The sequence below is a fragment of the Drosophila virilis genome, chromosome X (assembly GCF_030788295.1).
Source record: "Drosophila virilis strain 15010-1051.87 chromosome X, Dvir_AGI_RSII-ME, whole genome shotgun sequence".
NCBI classification, from domain to species: domain Eukaryota; kingdom Metazoa; phylum Arthropoda; class Insecta; order Diptera; family Drosophilidae; genus Drosophila; species Drosophila virilis.
Genome location: NC_091543.1, coordinates 13,484,943 through 13,499,898, shown reverse-complemented (window position 1 = coordinate 13,499,898; position 14,956 = coordinate 13,484,943). Strand labels below are relative to the sequence as shown.

At 46.9% G+C, this 14,956-nt stretch overlaps 3 protein-coding genes across 4 annotated transcripts; 2 read left to right on the top strand and 1 right to left on the bottom strand.

The window, feature by feature from the left end:
• Positions 1-440: 440 nt before the first annotated feature.
• On the top strand, positions 441-1,805 carry LOC6636040 (kallikrein-14). 2 transcript variants are annotated; one of them, XM_002059531.4, is made up of 2 exons: positions 441-814; positions 878-1,805. In XM_002059531.4, the coding sequence occupies exons 1-2, from the start codon at positions 510-512 to the stop codon at positions 1,608-1,610; spliced, it is 1,038 nt and encodes a 345-aa protein (XP_002059567.1). In that variant the 5' UTR covers positions 441-509; the 3' UTR covers positions 1,611-1,805. The 2 variants fall into 2 exon arrangements, with proteins under 2 accessions (XP_002059567.1, XP_032295757.1); XM_032439866.2 differs by having other exon boundaries at positions 682-818.
• A 2,151-nt stretch (positions 1,806-3,956) lies between these two features.
• On the top strand, positions 3,957-6,942 carry LOC6636039 (serine protease 28). The gene is made up of 3 exons (XM_002059530.4): positions 3,957-4,156; positions 5,519-5,714; positions 5,782-6,942. Exons 1-3 carry the CDS (start codon positions 4,081-4,083, stop codon positions 6,377-6,379), a joined length of 870 nt encoding a protein of 289 aa, XP_002059566.1. The 5' UTR covers positions 3,957-4,080; the 3' UTR covers positions 6,380-6,942.
• A 710-nt stretch (positions 6,943-7,652) lies between these two features.
• On the bottom strand, positions 7,653-14,956 carry fs(1)M3 (female sterile (1) M3). The gene is made up of 8 exons (XM_002059529.4): positions 14,800-14,956; positions 14,214-14,737; positions 14,020-14,152; positions 13,446-13,953; positions 12,990-13,382; positions 12,475-12,930; positions 11,616-11,872; positions 7,653-11,045 (listed from the first exon to the last, which is right to left on the bottom strand). The coding sequence occupies exons 1-8, from the start codon at positions 14,863-14,865 to the stop codon at positions 7,857-7,859; spliced, it is 5,526 nt and encodes a 1,841-aa protein (XP_002059565.2). The 5' UTR covers positions 14,866-14,956; the 3' UTR covers positions 7,653-7,856.

Here is a 14,956-nt window from a genome sequence, read left to right as displayed (position 1 = left end):
ATATGTTATAAGGTCATCAAGAACAGCTCCCAAAACCAACAAGGAAGCCACACATGGGATTGGGCCAAGGATTGGGTAAAGGAAGATATTTTTGGTCCGGACCTCTATTAGGGTTATCTAAAGTTTTCAGTTAGATCTTAGCATCTAGATAGCCTTGGATTCATCTATGAGAGGATCTTCTGGCATTTATTGCTGTTCTGCTAAAGTGGTTTGTTCCTTCAAGTGAATCTGCACATGATCCAAGTACAGATATCTGGCTGAGAGTACGAAGGGGGGAGACTGACAGAATGTTAGATAAAGCTCAGAGCTGTCAGACAGAACCAGAACAGATATGAAGTGGATCTTTTTGCTAAACTCCTGCGGAGCCCGTTCGTTTTGATTCAAAATCAAGATCTTCATATAGCTTGAGCGTAGTATGCCATGAATTTCTGCATAAGGTTTTTAATATATAGGTATATAAGTTAGCTTAAAGTTCTCAGTTTATATTTTGTATACAGAAGTTTGAAGATATGGATCTTTTGTTATACGTGAATTCGGGCGGTAAGGTAAGTGTGATACTGTTGCTGCTGATTCTGCTCTGGACCACGCTGGACATGACCAAGGCTGAGCTGAACACAACCAAAGTGCCAGGCAACCATCAGCTCTCCATGCAAATCCTTGACAATAATACATATGCCGATCAGGCGCCAGTCGATTATTATGTGTCCCTGCGCCAGCGCCACAAGGAAACCTTTCGCTATGGGTCCGGCCATGTGTGCGGTGGTGCGCTCATTAGCCCCAATGTGGTGGCAACCGCAGCGCATTGCTTTGTAGAGTAGGTGCTGGCTGGGTTTGGGGCCGTAGATGTTGCGTCTGATCTTGTGTTATTCGCCCGCAGCCAGACCAGGTACGATGGCAGCTTTCTGCCCATATCGCGGTTCCTGGTGGTGCTGGGAAGCCAGCCTCGCTTTGTTCGCGACGAGCAGGCGTTATCCTTTTCGCTGGAGTGGCTGCTAATGAACCTGACCAAGTTTGATACGAGCACCTACGACAAGGACATCGCATTGATCATACTGAACGCCACAGTGCCGTACATCATGCAGCCCATCCAGTTCAGCGAGACAGCCGCTCAGCCGGAAGCCACGTGCCACATCAGAGGCTGGAACAATAGTCAAATGGAGTACTACTTGGGCGAGATGATTAGGCTGAATGTGACGCTCATCGATGAGAGAGCTTGCAAGGGTGCCTCCAATCTTATTGAGAAGTTCCTGCGCCCTGGCATGCTGTGTGCCAGCAATGCGAACAAGGATCAGCTGGATGGATGCACCGTCGATGCGGGTGAGCCGCTCCTCTGCGACGGCAAGCTGGTCGGCATCAGCTCGTGGGGCATTAGGTGCGGCATGCCCCAAATTCCCGGTGTCTATGCCAATGTGACACACTACAGGCATTGGATAGACAATACCATTGCGAGCTATCAATTGAAAGATCCCCAAAATCCAAAGTATGGCCATAGCGAACTCATGCGCTCGGACGAGTTCGAGGATGTTGCCAGATCATCTGGCACCAAGTTCGAACGACTATACAGGACAATACTCTACCTAGGTATTATGCTGAGTCTATGCTATTTCTAGAGCGAATCAGAAGCACACACACACACACACACATACACGATCATTTATACGGAGACAACCCATGAATCATAGCATACTTTTAGGACGCGTTGGAATAACCCATTTTGGAGTAATGGATCATTGATAAGATGAAACACTTTATATGACCAAAAACACAACGTAAATTAAATGTACTTCAAATCGAAAACCCGAAAATAGTTTAAGACGCAATTATCAAAGGCCAACGGCGATTTGTTTTGCTCGCCAATTCCTCAGCTTGGTTAAATATATATCAGCCATAAATCCGGATAGAGAACCACTAAAGATAATGTTTGGGGAAAATCAGAAATGGGATTTCTAACTTAATCATAGAAATGAGCAAAAAGTGAATGACTATAATTCTGTTTTGATAAGGTAGAGTGGAATTGCCACTATTTCCCTATATATTGTTCAGCTCTTATCTGTTGTCCCTGCTATATATATGCTCTATATATTTGTAATTGTTCCAGATAAAACCCTATTGGTACATGTTTAGTCTCATAATCAAAATGCCAAAAAGTTGTCTAAGAATTTATATTCTTATCATTTAAGAACATTTGCTTAACTGCCTTCGGCTACAGGGTATAACCAAGTCGATTTGGTTAGTTGGTTGGTATTAGTATTGGACAATTCCCAAACCTTATCAAGCAGCAGCAATCGCTAGTTAATTGCAGTTCGGCTATGTAATCGTCGGGCCTGTCAATTTCCATAGACGTGCTTCAGAAACATGCGCGCTGCATGTGACTGACATTTGCCAAGTATTGCGAAAGTTTGCATTGTGGGATGGTTCTGTAGGTACTGCCACCACCGGGAAGTAGCTGGTGAGCAGTTCAAGGTCAAGGGGTTGCGACACACTTAAGACGCGCTGTATCTACATTTGTATAAGATATGCCACATAGATTTTGTCTCATATTCAAATATTTTATAAAATATTTTAGGGTCGGCTTATAGTATAATTGATTCGAGAATCTGATTTGAATGAAACACTTACGTCTCTGTTGAAATCGGATATTTATTTATTTTAGGCAAGCCAATATGAGAAGCTGAAATTTCTTAGAAATTCTTAACAGCTGTTCAAAAATGACAGACTGCTATAAATCGCCTTTTACTAACATTGACATGTTAGCTGCATGTTATTTAAGTAATTAATATTGCATTCTATAATTTAATACTCCTCGTGTAATGTAAGAAGCTAAGATTTGTGAAAACTGCTTAACAGCTGTCTATTTAAGCAACACGCTCTTATTAACAGCTTGTTACTAACATTGATATGTTACGTGCATGTTAAACAGCTGTTATTATGCTTCGGCAATTAGCCGTGGTTTATTTTTAGGCTCGCATTTTGCGTTTCAGTTAGTAACAGAAATTAACGCACGCGTCTAAAATTAAAAGTTAGTCTTACTGATAAATACGAGTTTAAAAAAACAATAGGCCGAATGCCAAATACCCTACACAGTGGTATTTATAGACGTACAAATCTGTCTTATCAGTGGGTACGCCAAGTACAAGTGCACGTTTCTAGGTCAAGCTATGTTTGCTGTGGTATTTCTTTAAAATATTCGCCAAGCGCCTGCCTAAGCTGACTTTTCAATCAGCATCAATGCCCAAAGGCAGGGTATACCAGGCTGTCAACTGCAAATGCACTGATCGCAATTTAAATATTAATATAAACAAAATGAAAAATCGAAGAAAAAAAGAAAATATTAATAAATAATCAGAGGTCTTATCATTAAGCGCTTATGACAGTTTCCATGTGTGTGTGCGTGAGTGTGTGCGTGCTTTATATGGCGTTGCTCGAATGTTGTGACTTTATCAATAAATATAAACAAAAAAAAGGCAAAACAATAAAGAACCTCTATCTGTGGCATGCCGAAGAGTAAATACCCTTGTGGCATATGGCTTAAAAGTGCCTTTAGACAAAAATCCTCATATCCCAATCGATTGTCTCTGTATTTGACGATTGGTTAAGATATCTTGAGCTATGCATATGATATGGTAGCACGGTCTTGATAAGGAGTATCTCATGCAAGAGCTAAATTTGATCAAGGAGAAAACATAAAACTGAGTGATATACTTTTGTGTATAGTGATACGATTCTGCTTTAAGTCTGAGAGCCCTTTACATGATTTGTATTATATGCATTAAAAACAGTTAGACGGACAGATAGGAATAGATTGAGTATGTGACAAAAGTCGAATACTCTCTGTAAGAGCATACAAAACACGAACAACAAAAACAAAAGCATAAACATCGCCCGAAATCAAAACAAAATTGAATAATCTGAGGGAAAAGCGTTGCGAATTTGCTTTCGTACGTTTTAGAAGTGAATTAATTCATTCAACGTTTGGAGCTCTATCAAGGTGCGCACTATCTACGCGGCTCTACCAAGTTGAACAAGTGTCTTACCATCTGGATTAATTAATTGGCTAATCCCCAGTTCGACTTCTCAGCAATGCAACTCAACGAGCACCTTAGGCGCATCATCAAAATACTGATATTTGCATTCCTGTGCACCGAAATGCAGACAAGTAAGTTGTGATTCACTTAAAAATCGATTTAAGATTGGTTCAACTAGGTCTCGGGTACTATTAAGTTCTTCCTTAGAGCTAGGCTACCTATATTCCATATAAAGTATATACTAAGCATGTTTTCTTTTTGAAACTTGGAATTTTCTCATCGGCTATAAGACACATATGACATATATATACATTTATATGCATATATGTATATTTGTACATATATGATTTACAAATGCATGTTATTCGCATATAGATAAGAATCTACTCGAAAATAGATCGATCTTAGAGACTTGAGTTGATTATTAGAGATGGGATTAGATCGCAAAGAAAGAAAAGAAAATAAAAAGTATTAAGTATATATGCATATATATTAAAAAGAAAATACATATCTTATAGCATCTATTATTAGCTAGCTAATTTTTAAAAATATTAATGCTCATATTTCATTGGATTTTTCGTGCCTTTTTAAAAAATAAGTTTTGAAATCGCTCACGATTTCTGATTTTATATGATTACACGAGCCCAAATCTGATCCGAAAACGTACGATTTCTAGCTAGATGTTTTCTTTTGCAAGACTTCAAAAATAATTTTGTGATAAGTTTTAATTAGATATTCCAGATATATTATTTCTATGAATTTCAAAGAAACTATGATAAGAGGTCTTATCTTTACCATACCATATATATAAATTTATATATCATAAATTCGCAACTCAATATAGTTTTGCAAACGTGTCCTTATAGCCATGCTCGACTGTATCTGCAGCTTTAGTTTGTGACAGATTAGAAAAGTCAAGGCCTATCAAAAATAACCAATTCATAGTTTCCGGCGTGGTTCTGACCAACAACTATTGGACAGGTAGTGCCATAAGACACGCGCGTCGAGCGCTCAAGAGCGTGTGATATCGTCAACAACGATAATACTAATACCCCTGACAATGGGTGGCACGAGAACTATAAAGCGACGATCAGCTGATCGGGGAATGCGTTCGCGTCGTTCGCGTCGATAGTGATAAGCCAAATGGATCACACCATATGAAATGCATTGGCGACGTTGCCAAGGCCAATTCCTCACCAGACGGCTTTTTCATAATCTTTCAATAAACTTTGATTCTGCACAAAATTAACCAAAAGCAAAAACAAAGTTCAAAGTTTGTTAAGAGTGCACTCATATGATGCCGTCCGCAAAGTAGAAGCAGAAGAAGATTTATCAAAACATATATGTATTTTGCCTAGCAAAGAGATGAAGAAGCATTTGTGCATTTATTTATAAAAGAAATCATGAAAGTTTGTGTATGCTCTAGTCAAGTCCTTCTGCTCTATTTGTATCTTATATGAACTTTGCATTTATCTTTTCAAACCCGCCTCCAGCCTTCACCCATCGCGAGTTGGCAAAACAGCGCGGCATAGGCACGTCCAATGCCGCTGGTGGCAGGCGCAGAGCACCTTACCAGGCCTCCATACGACTGCTTGACCAGGAGCTGGACTATTTTGGCAAAGGTCACATCTGTTCGGGCGCGCTCGTGGGTCCCTCTGTGGTGCTCACAGTAGCCCACTGCCTGTACAAGTAGGTATAGAATATATGATCGGCGTCAGATCGAGACTAATCCCAGTTTGAAACACCTGCCTTTTAGAAACGACAACAAGAGCTTCTATCATCCCGCCGAACTGCGCGTGGTGCTGGGCAGCACGCAGCGCTTTGCGCCCACAGCACATGCCCAGGTGTATGGTGTGACCCATGTCTATCAGCCGCCCAAGCAGCTGTCCCTGGCCATACTTATGCTAGATCAGGATGTGCCCGCCCAACAGACGCGCATACAGCCCATATCGCTGCCCGTGGACACACAGCACCTGGAGTCGGATCCGGCGCCTTGGCACATTAGCAGCTGGGGTCTGGCCGGCGATGATGGTCATGAGCTGCACGAAATGCTGAGGCTACGTGTCCAGCCCTCGCCCTGCCAGGAGCTGCAGCAGCTGTGCGTGCAGTACGAAAACCAGGCAGAGAATGCCGCCTACGAGTTGGATGCAGGTGCTCCGCTGACCAAGTCCAATCAGCTGCTCGGCCTGCGCAGCAAGTCCTCTGCCTTTGTGGACGTCGCCAGCCACGTGGACTGGATACTGGCTCAAACTGGCAATGGCACCAATCAGAACAGCTCCATTTGGGGCATTCTGGGGCTGCTTGTCTTTACCATCTATGTGGTCAAGTGCAGCCGCAAGAGCTTCATTTCTTGAGCGTCGTCCAAACGACGTTTCGACTAGGATTTGTTTGGGTTTGTGGACATGAAAACTGATATCAAAGCTTTCGTTAGCCACTTTATTTGTTTTCAAAAAACAAATACTTGAAATGTGATAATCGCTATTAGGGGTATGCCGGCAACATCTATATGTGAGAATTCTATTGGCTGGCAATGATTTCAAATTGACAAATTCAATTTTTTATATACATTTTTTGCCCATGAAACATATTAATTATTTTTTCTCAAAAACTCTTAATAGAGATTTTAGGCACTACCCCATATAGGTAAATATATATATTTTTTTTTTTTAATAAATATATATACGAAATTTTATCTATATACAGTTATAAGTAGAATAAACAATTGATATGCATTTTCCATATTTTATTTGGAATTAATTACATAAAGTAATTGATATCGCTGTTAATCGATTTTAACAGGTGTCACAAATTGGTACAACATTTTTTAAAATAATTAGTTAAGACTTGAGGGAACGCCCCTATTAAATGGCTTGCCATTTTATATACATAATATAGAAAATATGTGCTTTGTTTTTAATTACGAATTTGATTTTAATATTATAAATTAACAGTTGATTTCACAGGAGGAGGCAAGCCATAACGGGGTTTTGGGAAATTCCACCCGCATGTTTGGAAAAATCGCGAAAAACGAATGTAAGAAACCTTTTTTGTTTGGTTGGTGAAGTTTCGGGCTAAAGATTCTCACCATAACACAAACATTGGCTTAAACAGTCAATTGCAACTTTATGGTTCTTGATTCGATGGATTTTAAAGTTATTTTCAAATATCTCTGTAAATATATGGTATCTGTAAGAAAAAGTTATGTCTAAAGGCTTAAGCATAAAACTTGACACGAGAAAGTCCCAGGCAGTAACCGCTATATGTATGCATGCACGCATGTATGTATGCTTGCATGTATGCATGTGCGCAATTATGCAATGTATGCATGTTTGCATGTTTGTATGTATGCATGTTTGCATGTTTGCGGATATATATATGCAACATATATGTATTGGTCCAATAAAATCTAAGGTAAAGCTACAAGTTCTAGATAAAATATTACTAGAACTTAAGCTACAACTAGTTATCTATATAATAATATATATGGATGATACAGATCTGAGAATGTATATACGTTCAGGAATTTTCAGTTTATGTAAGGTGTATTCCAGCAAAAGAATGATATATTGAATTTCATGTATAATTGAGCTGCTGGATAGAAAACATGTTGTATTCCAGGTAAATACATACACATATATATTTATTCCTTCAATGTTTAACAAATATTTAACAAATTTCATTAACAATTAACAATTTAATGCAGTTAGGAAATGCAGAAAAATTTAACAACATTTTTCACAACAAGCTGTCAAATTGAACAGAAGAATAACTAAACAAGCAAAGACTAATCAAAATTATTTACCATAGCGTAAGAACTAGATTAAACTGGCTCTAGTCGAGCAGAGCCTTCACCAGGCTGCAGAAACGCTGGCCGCAGAGCAGCAGGATGGGCGCTGAGGTCGTTAGCTCCTGCCCGGAGCGCAGCAGCGGCCAGGACCACTGGAAATCGGACATGTGCCGGCCATAGGTGCGTTGCTGCCAGCCCTCGATATGGGCATAGCTGAAGAGATAGAAATGCTTGGAGTCGGGCATGGTCAGCACCAGGAGGTGGCGCTCCTGGGCCACGCTAAAGGGCAACAGTTGCTGGATGCGTGCCGCCAAGCGGAGCTGCTGCAGCGGCACAAACTGCTCGGCATCCGGACTGAAGACATGGACAGAGATGTGGCGACAGCTGTGACAGCTGAGCAGCAGCTGATCCGACTGCAGCTCGGCCAGATCGTAGTCACCCTCGATGTGCTGGAGCAGCTCAAAGCGTTGACTCTGCGCGTCCAGGCGATGCACAGCCACAACGGGCAGATGCTCCGGCTGCTGCAGTCCGCCGGTCAGCAGCAACGTTCTATTCCCCTCCAGCTGGAGCAGCTTCATCAGGCGGCCAGCCGAGGAGGGCTGCACTGACTGCCAATCGCTGAGGCTGCAGTTCGTGTGATTCACTCGCAGCACACGCACCTCGTCCGTGCCGCTGATCAGCAGCAGGCTGTACTCCTCCTGGTCGTGCAGCTGTAGTGCCTCCACATGCTGGCGCAGTCCAAGCGTATGGGCGTGGCCGCGACAGCTGATGTGCATGCGACTGCGGAACTGCTGCAGCGGCTGGTTGCAGTAGTTCTGTGCCTTGACGCGTATCGCAGCTCGTCCGGAGCTGGCGCGCAGCAACCGGCTGGCCAGGCTCACGTTGGTCAGGTGCACGCGCTGTTGCCGCGTGGAGATCTGCGCCAGCAGCTGCTGCAGCTGACAGATGCCAGTCGGCTGTGGCGTTTGGGCAGCCACCAGCTGCAGGATCTCATCAGCAGCGGGCGCGCTCCAAGTCAGCTCCAAGCCCAGCTGTTCATAGTCCAGATAGAGTAGACGCTGGCTATGATTCGCACGATTGCTCTGCAGCTGCTGCTCCAGTTCTTGTAGCTGCTGGCGCAGCTGCTCGCGTGCGCTTAGTGGGCGGTGCCCCAGTTCCAGCTCCATTTGCGGCGCCTGCCTTGATTCACCCATCGCCGCATCGGCAAGCAGACCACCCGGAAAGCTGGCGCCATCGAGCACCAGGCTATCGATGCTGTAGTCGCGATCCGTGTAGATGCTCTGCTGGTAGCTCTCGCTGAGATCCCTGCCATTGAGGCGCATTATGTGTGCGGGCCCTTGGAATTCGATGCCCCTGGCAAAGGTCTTGGCGCCCCCGACGGCCTGCGGCCGTTGTCCGTGCTTGTAGACCACGCGCTGCAGATCGATGCCATTGATGGTGCGCAGCATTGGGCGCTCGCCGAGTACCAGCCGCTCAAAGTGGAGCGTGTCGAATAGCTCCAAGGCGGCGCCACGCAGCGGCACACGCTGCTCCAGCAGATACTCCAGACTCATGCCGTTGATCTCGTGCAGCTGCAGCTGTTGTTGCAACTGCAGCTCCCTCAACTGCACGGCCGGCCAAATGCCGCCAGGCGACTGTTCGTATATGTTGGCCACATGGTGGCCACCATTGAGCCCGCCCCGCAGCCGGAGCTGCGTTATGTTCGGTGGCAGCTGGAACCGCAGATGTGCGCCCATTGGCTGCCCGCTGGAGCGGCGATACAACGAAGCATTCAGCCGGCGCAGATCGATGCCGTTCAGCAGCTCGAATTGGCCATCCTTGAGCAGGCGAATGGAACGCGCCTGCACCTCCTGCAGCATTGTCTGCGGCGCCTTTACCAGTTGCGTGACTGGACTGCGACGCAGCAGCGCATCCTTAGCTATGTGGCTAATGTTGAACCCGCCGGGCAAGATCAGACTGGCCTGCAAATGGCTCAGCAGCGGCTGTTGCAGGATGACGTGTCCGGAAATGATTTGACTGGCGGCGCGACGACGCACCGCATGCAGACGCAGATAGTCCAGCTGTTGCTGTTGCTGCTGCGGCTCGGAGGCCTCGGGCCACAGCGCATCGCCCAGCACCATGAGACGACGCCAGCTGCGCTGTTGCAGTGCGGCCAATTGGGAATCCAGACGTGGCAGCGGATCGTTGAGCAGTGCACAGCTGAGGCTGCCATTGAGCTGCAGCTCCGGCACATACAGATCACCCTGCAGCCGAAGTGAAGGCTGGCCCAGGTCCAAGAAGCTGCTGGTTGGCATGCCATTCAGCTCAGCCACATCCACATTGCTGGCCGTCAGACGCGCAAAGCTATAGACGCCACCAATGGACTGCGGCGTGGTGCGCAGCAGTGTATTCTCCAGCAATGCACTCAGATCCAGGCCATTTATGCTCGGCGCGTGGAGCGCATCTGTGATCAGCACCGGCTCCAGAAAGCGTTTCTCGCCCAGGATTAGGCTATTGGCATTCGCGCTCACCAGCCCCTTCACATACTCGTCCCAGTGGATGGCATTCAGGGTGCGCAGCTGCAGTGGACGCTGGAAGCGCACATTTCCCTCAATGATAAGCTGTTTGTGGAGCAACAGCGGCTGCTCCGGTTCGCCGTCAGCGGCGCTCAGCTTGCCCAGCAGCTCATCAAAGGCCAGACCATTGAGACGCCGAAAGATCAGTTGCTGCAATTTGGGCATCTCCGGCAACTCCAGGCGCTGCAGGCTATACGCCGGCTGGAACAGCTGTGGCAGTTCCATATGATTCAGGCGCTGGGCCGTCAGATTGCGGTCAATCTCCAGCTGACTCTTGACCACAATGCGCGGAAAGAACTTGAGATCTGTGAAGTTCTGGGACAACTGACTCTTCAGCACTAGCTCCTGAACGGGCAGTCCATTCAGCGCCTGGCTGGACAGCGTGTCCACGTGTAATGGCGCCTCAAAAATTTTGTGACCCGTTATGTTGGCCGTCTCGCCCTGACGCACTGCATTCCTTGCCAGCTGCGCTAGACGGCTGCTGTAATTGCCGCAGTACACATTCCCATCGATGCGCACATTCATGAATATCAAATGGAGCCGTCTGTGCGCTGCTTGGCTTGGCTCATGTCCAGCTCCGCTGAGCAGATGCTCAGCCGTTGGATGTCCATTGATGTGGTGGGTGCTCAAGGCGCGTGTCGTCACCTTCGCATTGCCAAATGCCAGCGTATCCAGATGCTAAGCAGATGGGAACTTTATTAAAGCAGGAAAGAGGAACTCTCGACCCACGCTTCCCACTGAGCTATAGTTCGATGCTAATTCGATGCTAAACAGATTAAGGTATCTGGAGAAACGAAAAAGTTTCTCTATTGGTAAAATGAAGTGGGTATTCGATATTGAAATCTCTATTCTGAGTAGATATATCTTGAAAAGCAAAAAAATTGTCCGCTCAAAAACTCAATTTTCGATTGATTCTTTCTTCCTAGGACTATTTCTATAGCGATCGGTTCTGGCTACGAATTTGCCTGAATATAGACACCGAATTGGTTTTAAATATTTATCAAAGTTTCACATAACTATAATCTAAACTTATAAAAATCGTTTATATGACATATGCGAGGGAGATATCTAAGGGAGGTGAGGAAGTTTTCCAACAATTTAATAGCATTTGAAATATGTGTAAGCTATGTGAGAACTTGCGTGTCAATCCTCTGACCCCTTATATATATACACTGCGCTCATGCTTCATTCTGGCTGCATATGCATTTGCACAAGCTGCTTGACCCACTTTGTTCACCCTCTACTCACCTGCGGCGTTTGTAGCAACAGGTAATCCACGTGCAAGTCCCGTGCACGCAGAGATTGCCCGCCCAGCTGCAGGCGCGTCTCATTCGTGTCCCGCTGTAGATTGTTAACTGTCAAGGAGCCGTTCAGTATGATCCTGCCCCTGTAATATTGCTGCAGATTGAAAGGACGCTGCTCAGCGGCCATTTGACGTTGCGATTTGCTGTCGTTTTCCACGATTATGTCGCCCGAGACGCTCATCTGGTAAATGCGAACGGGCGCTGTCAAGATCAATAAATATATCATTAATGTCCAGTAATCCATATTCTATTTTATATAGATGTAATTTTCGTTTCGAGACTTTCAAGATTACAAATTGTATTTCAATTTCGTGCTGTGACTAATTTGATTGACAAGCCTATATTAAGTGGCCTACTAGGCATATCCCTCCCTCTCTCACTCCCCCTCATATCATAACTCACAGCTCTCCACTGATCCGCTTACTAATATGAGGTATGGTTATATGTTGGATCATTCACTCATTATTTAAAACTATTCGTCCTGACTGACTGATTGGCGATCCACGCCATTTCAAACCTATTTTCAAATATCAATGTAAAAACGATGATTTGGTACCCTTAATACTCTGGCCAACCTTTTTATAATGTTCGTAATGCTTTGCTCGTATCTACGAAGCACAGGGAATAATTAAAAGTCTTTCATACAGGAGCCTCATTTTCGATCGGTTATTCCTATGGCAGCTATATGGTAAAATGTTTCAATATAAATAAGATTTTGTATATATGTAGGGAACATAGTGAAATTGGTGGAAATTTGAAAAACCAGCTAGTATATACTTAGTATATAAATACGTGAAACTTACTTTTAATCAGGTTGTTTTTGGCACCGCGAAAGACAATGTCTTTGGCAAAGTTCAAGCCGTTAACGAGATTGGCGTCCAGTTTGGGTGCAATGAAAGCGGACATGAATATGTTGGAGGTCACCACCTGGGGTTGCCTCAAATTGAAGAGCTGCTCCACCAGCTTGCCATTGAGTAACGGCGTCTGGAGATTGACCACTCGGGCGCGGGCTTGAAGCACGAGGCGTCCCTCGATCTCGTTGTCGCGCGAATACAGGAAAAGCGAGTCGTAAAACTCAAACCAGGAGATGTTGTTGATGCGCTCCACCTGGAGATGTCGCACCACCGTGTGGACATCTAGCGAGCGCTCTGGCCGCTTGTAGCTGGGCGGGATGAGCAGCTGCTCTGTATGGAGCCGCTTGGTCAGCAGCTGACCCTTGATGCTCAGAATGGGCGGGCTGGACGACTCCAGATGATAGCCTAAAAGAAAGCAGAAAGCGATTGAAGTTAACAACCAAAAATTGAAGGTCATCCCTCACCTGGCAGCAGTTGGCCCTGGTAAATGAGATTCTGGACGTGCAAGCGCTTCACCTTGAGCGTGTCCTGTTCACCCGTGTAGGAAGCGTTGCCCGCACCAAAGGAACGCGTGCTGCGCCTGATCACGGCGTGACCATATTGTTGACGCAGTCGCTCCATGCGCCGCAGCAGCTGCATGGGACTGGCCAAGTGGGAGCCCTGCAGCTGCACCAGCTGAACGCGCGAGCCGTTGCGTAGATGCAGTGGCTGCGTCAGACTGCGCGTGGGCTGCTGCTCCAGCGACCCCAACAGCTGATGCACTGCATCCAGCTGCTGCTTGCGGCGCAGCAGCAGGCTGCGCAGTCCATTGATGGACTGCTCGAACTCATGGCGATGCTGCTGCACGCTGCTCAGATCTGTTGAGACAATCAGGATTAGACAAGGACAAGGATCTAGCCACAATGGCGAGCACAGCTTACCATCGTTGCCCTCCAGATTGGCGGCCAGGATGGTTGCGTCGTTGGCACCGCCCAGCTGCACCATGCGCAGCAATGTAGTGCCCGGCTGTCGCCGATAGGACAACAGCAGAAAGCTTTCGTTCTGTGGATTGCGATGCGTGTAGATGCCACTGGGATTGGGATCGGCGCCGAAGCCACTGTAGCAGTCCAGGCGTTGGCTGTTGAACACCAGCACCTGTCCGTTGGCGCGAGCACCGACCAGCAGCTGGCCCAGCTCGAATGCGGCCAGATGGCTGAACTGCAGCTGCCTCAGCACATGCTTGCGGTACACCACAAAGTGGCCATCGACCATGCGGAATAGGATGCACGTGCTGCTCGTGCTGCTGTTGCCGCCGGCTCCGGCGCAGGCGATGAGTAGATTGCGGCCACGGAATCGTGCCGCCAGCACGTGACGCGCCTGTACGGTCAGGCTCTGGCGGCGCAGCAGCCGCAGCGTGGGCGTCAACAGTTCGTAGATGGTCAGCACGAGCTGTGGAGGCAGGGAGGCAACAAATATAGCCGCTTACAGCTTGTGAACAGAGTATTTGAGGCTTACCTTGGACTGGCCGCGCAGCGTGCGTCCCGTGATTATGTAATAGGGCTGACGTCCTACCACCTGGAATGCTTTGATGGAGGGCAGCGTGAGCTCCTCGACGGGATTGAAATACGTCTCCAGCCACTCGTAGGTTCTATAGGTAGATCAAAAGGCTTGAAACTTGAGCGCATCTTAAACTGTGCCCAAGGGCCTACCTGCATCTGGCCTGACTCTGCGTTACGTTGAGAGTCAGCAGCAGCAGAACCTGCTCCGGATTGGGCTGCAGCAGATGCAGCTGTTGCAGGCTGCCGGCCAGAGCGAACTCCTGTATGGGCTCAAAGTGCTGCTGGTTGGCATCCAGCATCGCCTGCTGTGCCAGCTGATAGAACTCCAGCGATTCCGGCAGCGCCACGGCCAGCAGCAGATACTCGCGCCAGAGCACCACAGCCGCGGCGCTGGCCACTTGCTGGCCCACACGGCCCGTCAGCTCGCCCAGACGCACCAGCCGCTTGTCCCGGCCGGCCACTTGCAGCTGGAACAGCTCGTGCCCGTGCAGCACCAGCAGCAGCTGCTGGGCGCGCAGCACATGCAAATGTCGCTCGTGCCGCAGCTCCATGTCCATGAACGGCAGCCGAATCTCCACGCTCAAGCTGCTGCCGTTGGTATCCCTGCGGCAAACGCTGGGCATCAGCCTCGTCGGGCCAACAATGGGAGCTGCTCCCTGGCCCTGTCCCTGACACTGTGTGGATAAAGCAGCTCATAGATATTCCTTATCTTTTCGTTTCTCGTTCTGGCACTTACCTGTAGGAAATTGAATACACATAGAAGTACGAAAAGCGACTCCATTGATAACATATGTGGCCACATATGGAGATCTGGAGCTCCTTCGATCTCTGAATTGAACAAACACACTTTACGCTCTGCCCAATTCTGCGCATGTGTCGCAAAATTTACACTC

Bases quoted from the DNA above. Each gene is read 5' to 3' on its own strand.
- LOC6636040 (XM_002059531.4), top strand. From the start codon at position 510: ATGGATCTTTTGTTATACGTGAATTCGGGCGGTAAGGTAAGTGTGATA. The intron at 815-877 runs GTAGGTGCTGGC...ATTCGCCCGCAG, and splicing joins GCAGCGCATTGCTTTGTAGA to CCAGACCAGGTACGATGGCA.
- LOC6636039 (XM_002059530.4), top strand. From the start codon at position 4,081: ATGCAACTCAACGAGCACCTTAGGCGCATCATCAAAATACTGATATTT. The intron at 4,157-5,518 runs GTAAGTTGTGAT...ACCCGCCTCCAG, and splicing joins GTGCACCGAAATGCAGACAA to CCTTCACCCATCGCGAGTTG. The intron at 5,715-5,781 runs GTAGGTATAGAA...CCTGCCTTTTAG, and splicing joins GTAGCCCACTGCCTGTACAA to AAACGACAACAAGAGCTTCT.